General features: G+C 43.4%; 1 protein-coding gene across 1 annotated transcript in view; it reads right to left on the bottom strand.

The window, feature by feature from the left end:
• Window positions 1-14,802, bottom strand: part of FBN2 (fibrillin 2) — a 206,384-nt gene that overhangs the window by 183,220 nt on the left and 8,362 nt on the right. Inside the window, exons 4-5 of the mRNA XM_084778399.1 lie at window positions 12,823-12,918; window positions 3,047-3,142 (exon numbers count right to left, since the gene is read on the bottom strand). Coding sequence (XP_084634525.1) covers window positions 3,047-3,142; window positions 12,823-12,918 — 192 coding nt within the window. The remainder of the gene's footprint in view (window positions 1-3,046; window positions 3,143-12,822; window positions 12,919-14,802) is intronic.

The following is a 14,802-nucleotide window of genomic DNA, read 5'->3' as shown; positions in this document are numbered from 1 at the left end:
CAAAAAGTAATCCTATAGTGCCTCTTTCCAAAAACCACTCTCCTCTGGCCGTGCTTGGAAGACTTAAAATTTAAAGACGATGTCACTGGGTATCAGGGTAGTTGACATTTTATAGAATTAAATGCTTTTCTAAGAAAAACATATTTTACATGACAATATAATCTGTAGTCAGTTTGTGTGTAACTAGGAGGGTGTAACGTATATTTTTACCAGGTGCTCTTCAGGGAAGCTTCAAGGGAAATTCAGTCATTAAATAAGTGTTCACTGGAGTCAGAGAATTGAAAAAGGGACTGTGGGCTGATCACATCAGGAATAAAACAATCCTTTTAGTGTGTCTAACCATCCTTTACGTGGACTTACTTAGTTCCTCTCTGTCTCCTTGAAATTTCTGCTGATAAATAATAAGGTACTCTCAGAAGAAAATTAAGGCCTGATATGTAATGCTGACTTCTGTTTCTGTTTCTTTCAGATACATAGGAAGTACAAAATTTTTTTTTCATCTCTTTGGTAAAAGAAGCAAAAATAATTGAATACTTTCATGTGCTTTGGACACAGCTGAGCTGCCTGCATTTTACAGTCAGCATGTGACCACAAGGCCTCTCTCTCTCTCTTTCTGCTAACTATAAAAGGTCATTGTGTGTATCATAAAGGCAGGAGACTCCAGCGCGTCAGCTTACAGCTCCAAGACTCAAGTTAAATAGCTTAATCATGCCAGTCATTAGCTCTTCCAGGGCCCAAAGAGCTGGAAAAGCAGGTCTGCTCCATGGACCTGAGCCCAGGAAGCTAGTTTAAAGGAAATTCTACATAATCCACGTTAAGGAGAGAAAATGTCCTTGACTTTATAAAGATTTATCTATATCCATATATAGATATATATAAACATGTATTGTGAAATCAGTAATTGAGTAAGAACACAAACTTTAGCTATAAACCTGCAAATTAACCTATTTACTCAACATAAATGAGTCACTCCTCTTGCACACAGTAGTTATAATAGTTTTAAAGAGAGAGTGTGTGAGCTCAAATTTTATAAACATTATTAGGTACATGTAAAAATTAGCTGAAAATATGTGTCCTTGAAGTGTTCTAGTTCATGGCTACATGAAATTCTTAACTGCTTCTTTGAAAGAAATGGAGCTTTTGTACATTCATTACTGCAGGGCAGTAATTAAAAATCATTTTTTAAGTGAGTCTTAAAAAGTATCCTAAGGTCAATTCATTGGCTGATTAATTTTACAATTTTTTTCCTAAAGCATGCTACTGTACATGTAAAACGTACACAACACTACTGGGGTCAAAGCAACTGTTGGAGAACAGTGATGCAATGTCCGGAAGCCTGGGCTGAAAGGACACAACCAACCCTGTGCCAGCTAGAAACTAACTTTGAAACCTGTTTTGAGATGAAAGAGATGTACAGTTTACATGAACAATAGAAAACACTGAGCACCATCTCCACCAGTTGTGACTGTGTTTGCATGTTTGAGTTTACTACAAAATCTGTATTATTCCATGCGAGCAACCTGTGCTAACATTTCACCATCCATTTTCCTTCCCCCAAGAAGGACATCTGGTAAAAAGCTTTAGAATTCATTCTAAGAATAATGATGATCTCCGTCATCTGTGGAATGTACTTTAGTCCCCCTCCTCCCAAAAAAATCTCAATTACATTCGGAATACCACAAATATCTCAATGTGCATACACGCAGGCATATATTAAAAGTTGGCACATGTCTAACTTCTCATACTTGACCATATTATTCAAATATCCCAATTTATTCTCAAGACTTACCCTGAATACCAAGACAAAATTCTTATGAGAATAATGAATGTCTGTCTTAAAGTACAAAGTATCTTCACAATTGAAAGGTTCTCTGGATTTATACCTGCATTGTTTCATTGACATTAACGCCAGACACTTTAGTTTTCCAATAAAGTGCTATGTATCTTTAGACACCACCACAGCCCAGGGAAAATAAACCTGAAGGCATATGTAACACCTTGATAATGTAATTTGTCCTTTAATCTAGACTTAGGTTTAGCCTCAGGGCCCATAAGGTTTGACTTCCTTGGTGGATCACGGTGGCCACCCCTGCTGTCATGCTGTATGACTAAGCTGCTAGAGCATCAGTGCTGGCTGTTCCCAGCCACCAGGTGGAAACTGCTATTGAAATTATAAGCTGCTTTCATCTTGGGATAATGACTGTTGACGGAGACACAGTGGTCAGCGCAGGATGCTTTTCTAGTTGTCTTACTTAAAGGAAGTTCTGCTGGGCTCACATTACCCAACCATTCTTTTCATGTATGTGGCTTTGGGGAAGTGACTCCATACCATGCTGCAGGGAGGGGTGCCGAATCCAGAGCCAGCATAGGAACCCTATCAAGTAGCCGTTATCAAGGGCTGCTGGGCAGAACCCAAGCTTAATCCCACCGGCACGAATTATTCTCTCTGGAGACTATAACTGCCCAAGAAACAGTTGAAGGAGAAGCTTCCCTCTACAGATGAAACAAGGAAGTATGTTGCCTCTGTAATGAGGCCAGTCCTCATACAATCACAAAACAACCAACCAGCAAGGAAACAGCCCAACACTCTCCGGCGTAAGACCAAACTGAAGCACACAGGAGTGCAGGGCCAAGAGATGGAGAGGAAGGCATAAAAAGCCTTGATCACATTTGCTGTGAAGCCCCAGTAGCCCCGGGCTTGTGTTATGGAATGTACTGGGTTTCCTTAGCATTAGTGTCAGATTTCGTGGGATTTAGCTATCATCATCATCATCATCTTATTATTTATTTTTTTTACAGTAGAGAGTGTACTCCCAATGGTGTCTAGAGTGTCTAGAAAGTACATGAGCATAATAAAAGTCTGTAATTGTGTGAAAATCAATGATATGCTTGCTGCCCCAAATCTTACCATTCAAGCTACTGGCACATGAAAATATACATTTTGTTAGACTAATTCCTGTTGGATAGCAAAAAACATGCACACATCCTTGTAACTATAGAATAAACTTCAAGACTTTAGGTTCCCCAGTCACCTCTTCCCTCTTACCTCTTTCACACTGTGGCCCCGTGAATCCATAAACACAAGCACAACGGTTGGGGCCGATGCAACGCCCACCATTCTGGCATCCATTTTCACACACAGCTGTATGTCCAAAAATAAAAATAAAAAAATCAAGAAACAGCTCATTAAACAGCATGCTTACTCTGAACTCAGCAAGATCCTTCTCTGAGGCTCCCAAGAAAACATCTATTCAGTTGCTTCTCTAAAACATAAGTGAGTGCATCTGATTGGCCAGAGGAGATGATTCAACGATCCATACATTTTATCATTAAGCAAACACTAAGAACTGTTTTGTTTTTTTAAATCAGATTGATGAGGATTAGCTGGGTCTGATGCTCACTGGGTCAGAAGATGACGATTCTATCACCTGTTCTTCTGGGACATAGGGGCAAAATACATTCACCTTCAAGTGAGGAACATATCAAAAATAAGAAGCTCAGTAAGTACAGGGGTAGGTTGAAGGTGTGGCCTCTTCGCTCCTGCCTCACTAATCACCATCGTCCAGAGCTCTGCTCTCCCCATTCTAGCAAGAAGACATACACTTGGGAAGAGAATGTTTTCTTCATCTGAAAGCATCACCGTGTCAACAACCCCAGGGTTATTTGTAGCAGTCACATTTTTCATCAAAACCATGATGCTATGCGGCTCTGGAGAAGTAAGTGTGTCTCCCTAAGAATCACTGAGCCCTTCTGTGTCTTTATCCGTCACACAGTATGTTTCCAAGTAGCATTTTTGACACCACTGCCTTGAAAAAGGAGGCAGGCAAAAAGTTAGACGAGTCAATATAAAGGACAGAAAAAGGGGGAGTGAAGGCCGTGAGGGCTGTGGGACAGATGGGGGTGGATAGAAACGTCAAATAGAACAAAAACTTCCCAGAGATCTCTAAGGAGTATGTAATTCTTGGAATCAGTTGCCAGGACGTGAAGGCTCAATTGTAAACCATTACTAGATTTGGATCTAGGATTTCCCAACTGCCCAACACATATTTTGCAGAAGGATAACTCTAATTGAATATGATTAATGGAAATGCAAGGAATCTTCTTAATGTTGTCAAGGGGAAGGAAATTTGAATGAAAGCCACTTTCCCAGACACAGCCTCTTGTTGTAGTACCAGCCTTTGGGAAAGACACAGACGGGGCTGGGGAGATGGCCCAGCTAGGAATGTACTTGCTGTGCAAGTACGAGGGCCTGAGTCTGGACTTCAGCATCCACACAGAAAGTCTATTGCCCTTGTGATCCTAGGACTGTCGGGATGGAGAAAGGCAGATTCCTCAAGCTCCCTGACCAGCCACCCTAGCCAAGTAGTAGCTCCAGCTTCGGTGAGACACTGCCCTCAACCCCACCCCACCCCAAATTAAAATGAACTACTGAGAAAAGCATCTGACAATCATTGCCCTCCAGGGACATTGTCCCAAAGCACGAGGGCACAAAATGGGGGAGAACAGGCCCCTCCCCGACTGGGACCTATGAGCAGGAGGCTGGCTTCTTTGAGTTCTCCCAATCCAGAGAGTGCTGATGAAGGTTCAGCTTCTCCTAAAGAGATGGGCCGCTTGCAGTGTGACTTTAGACTAGCCTGTCTAGGCTAGGCTAGCGCATCCCTACTTCTTCCCAATGTGTCCGGAGGTCCAGAAAGTAGATTTATATAAATTCATAATGATATTTATGTGAACCTATATAGGTTGACACCAGTTTTAAAATGAGTTAGCAAGTAGTTCTTACATTTCCCATTGCAAATTTCTAACACTGTGAATATTGAGAAGGGTCCTGTGAACAGAAAGGCTGGGACGACTCACCGCACTGGCCGTCATTGCTCCTGTGCCTGTCAATCACATAAGACACAGTTGGCTGGGCCTAAGAGCCGCCCTCTGTGCACTGTGGTTACTGATACAACTCTGCCCTGTGTGCCCTGTGCCAGCCCTTCCCAGCACCTTGCTAGCCTCAGACTCACAGAAATCTGCTCACCTCTCCTCCTAAATTCTGGGATTAAGAGCATGCTCATCTTACATGGCCTCTTTACTCTACTCTTAATTGTCTTTCTTTCTTTCTTTTATGTTATAGAACATATACACGACAGAGGAGTCTGAGGAGACTGTTTTCCACCATCCAAAGGTTTATACTAAAGAGCAACAACAAAAGAGAAGCAGAAAGTACAAATGGCGTATAAGCACTCAAAACCTAGCCGAGGATAATTTTCTTCTTTAGAGTGACATGATTTTATGAATTAATATTTTTGTAATAAAAATTAATGGAAATAGTATATTAGAGGTGAAAATGTGCTGGAAAGACATTTGAATCCATGCAAATATCTACCCTGTAAGAAATATTAGTCACCCAGTAAGAAGAAAATGCTTGTATGGGAAGAAAAGGAAGGGAGCACAGCACAGGCTCTGCACAGGCAGAAGCCGCTCTAAGCAGATGCCAATGACATCTGCCAACAAGAACACTTCTTGGCCTCAGCCTGAAGAACAGCACAAGCTCACTCATTAGAGGAGCTCAGATACTTAAAGAACATGTCATGTCAGACATGTCCTGAGCAGCTGCTCTGTGCTAGGACACATGACAGGCACACATTTTCATGAGGCAGACTCCTGTACCATTTCATAGAGAACAAGCCCTTGGGCCCAAGCTGAGTTTGAAATTGTGGCTGTGACTTCTACACAGGCCTATCAGATAGAAATAACATTCTCAGCTGTGTTAAAAATGTTCAAAGGGAGAAATAAATAAACTGTCCCGACATAGGACAACATAAAACTGGTATATGGAGTGAGTACAAGGTATCAGTCCTGACTGTTCATGTCCCATCTTCTGTTCATTCCTTCTCATCCAATTTTTATAGCCTATTCCCCCTAGTCTATATCAAAATGGTGAGGTCATCCAGAGCTATGACTACAAGTCTCTTCTTTTGTCTATAACATTCTAATATGAAATATTAAATTGAAAACTTTAATTCATATGCATCCCAATGGATGTCTCTGTCTTGACCTCTGACCTTATATCTGAGTTTGCAGGCAAATCTACTTGGAAGTCCAACAGAACTAACACAACTATTCATTTCCATCAGCCTCTGCCAATTATCTCCTGGCTAGCTGATCCCACATAAGGAAATGATGTCATCACTCAGCGCAGCTCCATTGATAAGTCTTCCATATGTCACTTTTGGCCTTCTTTTTTTCTTTTCAACCCATCACACCTGGTCTACAAACAATTTCCAAGACAGAAATGTGACCTATGCTCTCACCAGCTCTTTAGCTGCCCTGGTGGCCTTTTATCCATCAGTTCCTCTACTTCCGTTTTATCCCCCTCACCAGCAGATTCAGCGTGGCATCTGTGGTGACTTTGTAAACAATGTTATTAATCAGGTCACATTACTTGATGTGCTGGCTGGATTTGTGTCAACTTGACACAAGCTACAGTCATCTGAGAGGAGGGATCTTCGATTGAGAAAATGCCTCTATGTCCCACGAAAGCCTTCACTTACCAGGAAACTGAGACAGAGGAGAGAACATTCTAGTGGGACTCTAGATGAGAGAATCATGGGAGAAAGGCAAAGTAGAAGGACCCAGAGGGTCCTAGAAGCCTACAAGTAGAACATTATGATAGGCAGATTTGGGCACAGGGGTCCCGCTCAAACTAAGGCGCCAGCCAAGGACAATATAGGCGGTAAACCTTAAGCTCCTACCCAGATCTAGCCAATGGACAGAACACTCCCCACAGAAGAGCGGAGAGTGGGATATGACTTTCTCACATACTCTGGTGCCTCACCTTTGACCATGTCCCCTGGACGGGGAGACCTGGTGGCAATCAGAGGAAGGACAGCAAGTTACCAAGAAGAGACTTGATACCCTATGAGCATATAGAGGGGGAGGTAATCCCCCTCAGGAACAGTCATAGGGGAGGGGAATAAGGGGAAATTGGGAGGGAGGGAAGGATGGGAGGATACAAGGGATGGGATAACCATTGAGATGTAACAAGAATAAATTAATAAAGGAGGAAAAAAGAAAAAAAAAGAGAAAATGCCTCTATAAGATCCAGCTGTAAGGCATTTTCTTAAGTAGTGATTGATGAGGGAGGGCCCAGCCCATTGTAGGTGGTTCAATTCCTGGGCTGCTATGTAAGAAAGCAGGCTGAGCAAGCCATGTGGAGCAAGCCAGTAAGCAGCGCCCCTCCATGGTCTCTGCATCAGCTCCTGCCTCCAGGTTCCTGCCCTCTTTGAGTTCCTGTCCTGAATTCCTGCAATAATGAACTGTGATGTGGAAGCTTAGGCCAAATAAACCCTTCACTTCCCAAATTGGTTATGGCGCTGCATTACAGCAACGGGAATCCTAACTAAGACACTGGCCTTTTCAAAATGCGTTGTTTTCCCATCATACTTGGGAAACAGCTTGAGTTTCTGCCCTTTGCCTATGAAGCCAAACCTTCCTCTCAAGATCTGTCTCCTGCCATCGTCCTTTGTCAACATCTTACTCCAGCCACAGAGGTTCTGCTACTCTTAAGTTTTCTGCCACAGCATCTCTGAACCTGCTTCTCCCTGTCTCTAATAACACTTTTCCCACAGGGTCAAAAGCAGAGACAGTGACCTGTGGGCAAATGTGCACTCCCTTTCCTTTACCCTGACTTCTTCTCATCCTTGACCTTCTCATTACCTAAGTCTGCAATGTGTTCTGCACTATTTAGGCTTCTGTTGGAGAGAAAACTTGGCTAATATTCTCCATAGTGTGTAACGAAGCACATGCATCTGGGGCAGGAGCTTGGAGGCACGGACTGAAACAGAAATCATTGAGGAACGCTGCTTATTGGCTTGCTTGGCCTAATTTCTTATACACCATAGGACTATCTGCCCTGGCGGGGGGAGAGGGGTAGCACTCCCCACAGTGGACTGGACCCTTTCCCTATCAACCATCAGTCAAAAATGCCCCCATAGACTTGCCCACAGCCTGATGGAGACAATTCCCCATCCAAGGGTCTCTCTTCTCTGATGGGTCCAGCTCACGTCAGGTAAACAAGGAGCTAACCAGCACAGCTTCTCACCTGTTCACTTACCTATCGGTCCTCTTCCCTACATGTGCGGCGTCACTGTGCCACGCAAAGGGGAGGACACACAGCGACACTGCTCAGTAAAATGCAAGGATGCTTCCTAAGGAGCACTGCTGACATTTTAAAGCAGTTTGAATGTTTTCATAGTCCTTGTGTTACCAAACATCACTTTTCAAGGGCTTTTCTGAATTCTAAAGCTGCCAATACGTATTGTTCTCACTTTCAACAGTTCCCTATAAAATAATGTAGAAGAAAATGCCATCTTAACCTATTCTTGCTTCACCTTCTTATCTGCTAACCATTGCTTGTGCCATATGTACTGTGTACTGATATGCTAAACCAGTCACCACTGGGCAACAAAAGACAACAGAAAACATATATTGGAATATCTTCTAGATGTTTCCCTTTATCTCCCTCTCCAGAGCCTCCCTTAGAGATGTACCATCTCGTGGTCCTTTTGTCACTCAGGACAAAACCATGAGAAAAAGAGGTACCTGTCTGAGACCTCAGCTCTTTACCAATATGGCCATGGGTGTCATCCTCATTAACAACCATGAAGAGGGTAGTGCCTGTTTGCATTATTTGTGTTTGCTGATATGATATGACTCTGGTACCCTGTGACCTTAATTAAACCCTAATCTTATCTAGGCTGCGTAGGATCCACCATTGAAAACACCTCTGGGGAAAAATATCCATATTAATGCTTTTTTCTTTTTTCTTTTTTCTTTTTTCCAGTTTTATACTCTGTAACCAAGCATGAAACGTGCAGGGTAATTTACCACGTGTATCTAGAGAATGCCAGGATGCTCCCCTTCCTTTGACTGTCTATGACAATAAAAGAGGGTGCAACCAAGCAGGAAAGAAAGCCAGTAGCAGGAAGGAAAGGATGTTCTACCTTAATTATAGAGGAAAGAGGCTTGAAGATGCCAGGCAGAAAGGCCAGGCCTTAAGCCCAGCGGAGCCCTCATCTCCAGCCCCCAAGCCAAGCAGGCTTTTCCTTCCTGGCCTCTAGCTTGTCTAGCACCCAAACCTTGGCTTCTGAAAATTCGCATGCGCTTACCAGATCTAGGCACGTCAGTGACAGAAGCACACAGCTGGGGAAACTTGTAAGTTCAGATGTATTTCCTCCACGAACTGAGTGCTGTAGTGCTAAGGGTGGACCCCCAGGGCCTCATGTGTGTTTAGACAGGCCTTCAATCTCTGAGCCCCACCCACATCTCCACAGCCAGTGCACCTACTGTTTTGTTCCCCTATTCCCCCATCAGCTTGGGGACCTCCAGAGGCCAGGCCTTTCAACAAGGCCAACAGAGAGCTTGGTGCATACAGCTTGGGACCTGAAGAAAGGGTGTCTGTGTGGAAGGGGGCATTCGAGAGGTCAAAGTGACAATCTATCAGACAAAGTGTCCCTCACAGAGACAGAACATTCGCCCTAGTTCACTTAGTGCCTCCATCTGAATTTCAGGCATGCCCTACCTCAACTCATAGCAAGCTGGCTATCACCTTTTTGCTCTACATTGGGAAAACTTCAATATTACTTCAAGTTTTGCCTACACTCTGGAATGGTTCAAAGACAGAACTGACCTTGTCTTCCCACTCCACTATAACCAGGTGTCTACCCTTAAGTTATTCATAGCACGGGGGATCTAAGAGCTGGTTGTGGGGTAAAAAGCAACTTAGCACAGTGAACTTCCCTATCTGTGGGTCTTTTCTAAGTATAAGGAGTGAAAACTTTCCCCCATCCTTCCTCTCTGGGAAGCTGTGGTCTGGTTTGCCCTATCTCTTGCATTAGGATAGGCAACACAAACCTGTACTTTCTCTAGGGAGAAATTTCTGTCTAGCCATAAGAGATCACAGTGCCCTGCTATGATGGCGCCCAGTCCCCTACTCTCCTTACCCTAATGCTAGCCTTCATGATGGTTGACTGGGAGTTCCCGCATTGCTAGTTATGAGTGGGTGTTGCCCTCTCTCAGAAGAGGCCCTCAGAGAGCAACCACTTCTGAGTTTCTCTCTGAATTTTGGTCAAGTATGCAACCTTGAGTAAATGAGAGTTCCTAAGTACTATATGGGGGCCCCATAGATCATCTAGGGGATTGTTCATTCCCTGGGATGGACGACAATTGGACATCCAGGAAAGACAGAAAACTGAGCTTCTGAGAAAGCAAAAGTATCCCTTCTGGATGGGAGGGGCCCTAAGACTGGGGCCCCTGGTTCCTTCCGTTCCCTTTATCAGTTCTGTTTAGATAATGGCTCCAAGCATGTCTGTTTGCAATGTCTTTTGGGAACAAGAAGCCACCATCGCAGAGACCTGCCTTTCCCATCTACTCGTGTCTCTCTAACTTTCCTTCAGAAATACAAGCTCGTGGCCAGCTTTACAAAGTGGTGGAGTTCAGTGTTTATAACAAAGAAAGCAAACACTAAACTAGTGTTAGAGAACCTGTGAGTTGGCCTATTACTGCCTTTACCAGGGTACAAACTGATTCTAAACTTCTTTGTTTTCATGAAATTGTCTTAAACCTTTATAGCAGTATCTGGGAAGCTACAATTACACCTAAGAGGCAAAATTAAAAATAACTAGGCCATCATTCTATGCCCAGCAGTGGTGGCTCATGCCTTTAATCTCAGCTCTCAGGGAGGCAGAGGCAGAGGCAGGTGGATCTCTGTGAGTTCCAGGCCAGCTTGCTCTACAAAATGAGTCCATGGCAGCCAAGGCTACAGAAAGAAACCCTATCTCAGGGAAGAATAAACAAAAACAAGCAAACAAACAAACAAACAACAAACAACAAACCAATAGCTAGGACAACCACAATGTAACAGTGCTTCATAGCTATCAGAGTAGTTTTCATTCAAAAAGAAAAAAAAAACCCCAAGTGTTAGCAAGTTAAGCTGGGCCCTTCTGCATCATGCTATAGCAAAAGACAGTACAGCTCTCCCTCGAACACTCTAAAAACAGAGCTTTCCTTTGTCCAGCAACTCCATTTCTGGGTATATATTTGAAAGAATGGAAAACAAGACTCAAATAGTTATGTATAAAATGGTTGAGGCAGCATTACTCACAATAGCCAAAAGATGAATTAGCATAAATGTCCATCAACAGATGCGTAAACAATCACACACACAAACACACACACATGCGCGCGCACACACACACACACACACACACACACACACACACACACACACACACACACGAGACAGACAGACAGACACACAGAGGATTCCTGGCAGTAATTTAAGAAGAAGCAGTTAAGGGACATGCTATATCCTGAATAAAACATGAGTTTATCAGGCCAAGTAAATTAAACCAGTAAAAAAAAAAAAAGGACAGACACTGCACTCATGTGTCTTTTTAATTATACTTTGTAAAGCACCTGAAATAACGGAACAGATAGAAAGATGTGTGCTAGGGCTTGGGGTGAGAAGAAAGTGAGGGAGGTGTAGAGCTCCAGTTTGACAGAACAGACATCCTGAAGATGGGGCAGAGATGCCTGCAGTACAATGGCTTGATGCCACCACACTGGGACTCCAAGTGTTTAACGGTAAATGCCAGGTTACACATGTTTATCACAATCAAGAGACATTTTAAATGGCAACGAAAACAAATGCCATAATCAAAAGCAGACACTCACGCACACGTAACATCAGTTCTCCTCTGCTAGGAGTAGATTGGGAGTTCTCAGGGAAGCCCGGAAGAGAGGCTAGGCTCACGTAAAATATGAATGAAGTGACATGGATGGCATTTCCACATGTGACTCAACTTCTTTCGTGTTTTTCCTATGTACTTAAAATTACACTAATTTTGGCTGGGCTAGGCAGTGTGGGCCTGTACATCCCAGCTACTGGGGAGCCCGAGGTGGCAGGCTGGGAGGCTCAAAGACAGCCTAGGTAATTTAGCGAGGTCCTGTCTCAAATTAAAAACTAGAAAGAGGCCTGAAGCTCCAGCTCAGCTACAGAAAGCCCGTCCATCATGCACGAAGACTTAGACTCATGCTCAGTACTGCAAACAAAACTAACCCAACAAAAACAGTACAAGCTTTCATAAAAGTGACACGCTTGCAGAACCTTAACCAACTGTATTCTCCAGGGATGTGTCACAGCCCGGGAGCTACAACCTAAACCCTCCTCCAAACAGGACTCTTTCCTCATCAGTGTGGGATTCCCTCCAGTGAAGATAGTTGTAATTACTGGCGCAGGGACATAGTACAGAGTGAACGTGCTTGCCTGGCATATGCAAAGCCCTGGTCTCAATCTCCAGTACTGGGGAGTGGGTAAGAGCTTTGTCAAAAGCCTCTTTTTTTCATAGCGATATCTAATCTTTTCAAATAATGTCATAGTCCTGTATTCTGGTATTAAATACATTTGAGCAAATGGTACTTTGTGAAATTGGCTCTCATGGGGTGGGGCTGGGAGCTATAGAGTTTTCTGGTATCCTTTATCATTTTCTTTTCAGGAACATATCTATGTTTTGTGGCATAAATACCCAAGATAAATACCAAACTCGATAGTACATCACTAGTATTCAACATCCATATTATAAAACATAAATAAAAAAAAAAGAAAACTACTGAGTTAAAAGAATTCTTCCAGGCTAGATTGTGAACTGGGACTTACTATATGAAGCTACATCTTCCAATGACCAACCAGGAGCCTTGCAAGAACTTAAGTTCTGACCAATATGAAATGGCCCACAAGTCACTGTTTATAATGAAGCTGATCCTAAGGTTTCTTACGTTGTCCACAGTAAGTCCCGATGTATCCCTTCTGGCACTGGCAGTGGTCATCAGCACAGGTTCCGCCATTCATGCACCTCATACTACACTGCTGGACTGCGGAGAACAGCAAGAAAAAACAGATACCAGTCACCACACTGTATCCACCAGCTTACACATCTGTCAACTCCCTGTCCAATCTGATGACAGACTTATTCTACTGATGCAAATGCTAGCGAAAGTCTACTGGTTGTCATTAAGTCTACACATGTGCATACACCTGTTACCATGAGTGATGAAGTGACTTAGTATATATTTAAAACAAAACTGCGATTCCAGGGTCAAAGGAAATCACTAGAAGGTATTAGTAGCATCGCTTAGGACATATGGGAGACACTCTTATCCACTTAGAAGTCAGGCAGGACCTGTGTGCCTGCTGCCATGATGGGCTGGGGGTGGGGGGAGTGCCAGTCCTTGTGGAACCTGCATATCAGTGAGGAGACAAACAAAATCTAAGTTTAAAATACTACAAGGTAATTATAAATTGTGATTAACTGTTTGGGGGAGAGCTGTCTAGATCTATTTAGGAACTTAGACACAGCAAACAGAAAAACAAAACTCACTCTGGTGTGATAGACTGATCTTTGAAATAGGAGAATCAGCCAGGCATGGGAAACAGCAAGGATCAGCTTTAGAGGGATACGAGTCCAAGAGCCTAAAGACCTTAGGGTGCTTCTAGGGTTTTCTCCAAAGACTGGTGTGGAAAGTGTCATGGAAAGGCAGGCAAGGCCATCAGACAAGGTAGGGATCACCTTGTCATTGCCCCCCAAAAGGGTTTAGTATGTCTCAATTCCAGATGAAAGGAAAGGATTTTTTTCTCCTTTATTAATTTATTCTTGTTACATCTCAATGGTTATCCCATCCCTGGTATCCTCCCATTCTTCCCCCCCCCCATTTTTCCCTTATTCCCCTCCCCTATGACTGTTCCTGAGGGGGATTACCTCCCCCTGTATATGTTCATAGGGTATCAAGTCTCTTCTTGGTAACCTGCTGTCCTTCTTCTGAGTGCCACCAGGTCTCCCCCTCCAGGGGACATGGTCAAAGGTGAAGCACCAGAGTATGTGAGAAAGTAATATCCCACTCTCCACTCTACTGTGGAGAGTGTTCTGTCCATTGTCTAGATCTGGGTAGGGGTTTAAGGTTTACCACCTGTATTGTCCTAGGCTGGTGCCTTAGTTTGAGCGGGACCCCTGTGCCCAAATCTGCCTATCATAATGTTCTACTTGTAGGTTTCTAGGACCCTCTGGATCCTTCTACTTTGCCATTCTCCCATGCTTCTCTCATCTAGAGTCCCACTAGAATGTCCTCCCCTCTGTCTCAGTTTCCTGGTAAGTGAAGGCTTTCGTGGGACATGCCCCTTGGGCTAATAGGCAGATATAAGTGAGTATATACCATTTGAGTCTTTCTGCTTCTGGGTTAACTCACTCATTATGATCATTTCTAGCTCAATCCATTTATCCACAAATTTCGGGAATTCCTTGTTTTTAATAGCTGAATAGTATCCCATAGTGTGTATGTACCACAGTTTCTTTATCCATTCTTCCATTGAGGGACACTTAGGCTGTTTCCATGTTCTGGCTATTATGAATAAGGCTGCTATGAACATGGTTGAGCAAATTTTCTTGTTGTGTGCTGGAGCGTCTTTAATAGAAGTGAAGAGGTTTGATTTTTAAAGGATGGCCTGCTCTGTAGAAAGAGGATTTAAAGATGCCAGGTAGACGAGAGTCTGGTGGAAGGTGAGGATGGCTTGCAGCACATGGAAAAAAAAAACACAAAAAACCAAAAAAAAAAAAAACCAGTATATTGTCTGGTAGAACACACATGTTTAAAGAGTTACACGGAAAAAAGAAAAGACACAGTTGCATAAGCACCGGATGGGTGACACTGTCACCTGCTGAGGCAGAAGCAGCTGCAGACACGAAGACTGTGGTCAGCCATGAA

This window comes from Acomys minous, assembly GCF_964271855.1.
Source record: "Acomys minous genome assembly, chromosome: 4".
In the NCBI taxonomy this organism is placed as follows: Eukaryota; Metazoa; Chordata; class Mammalia; order Rodentia; family Muridae; genus Acomys; species Acomys minous.
This window is presented reverse-complemented; position numbering and strand designations above follow the sequence as displayed.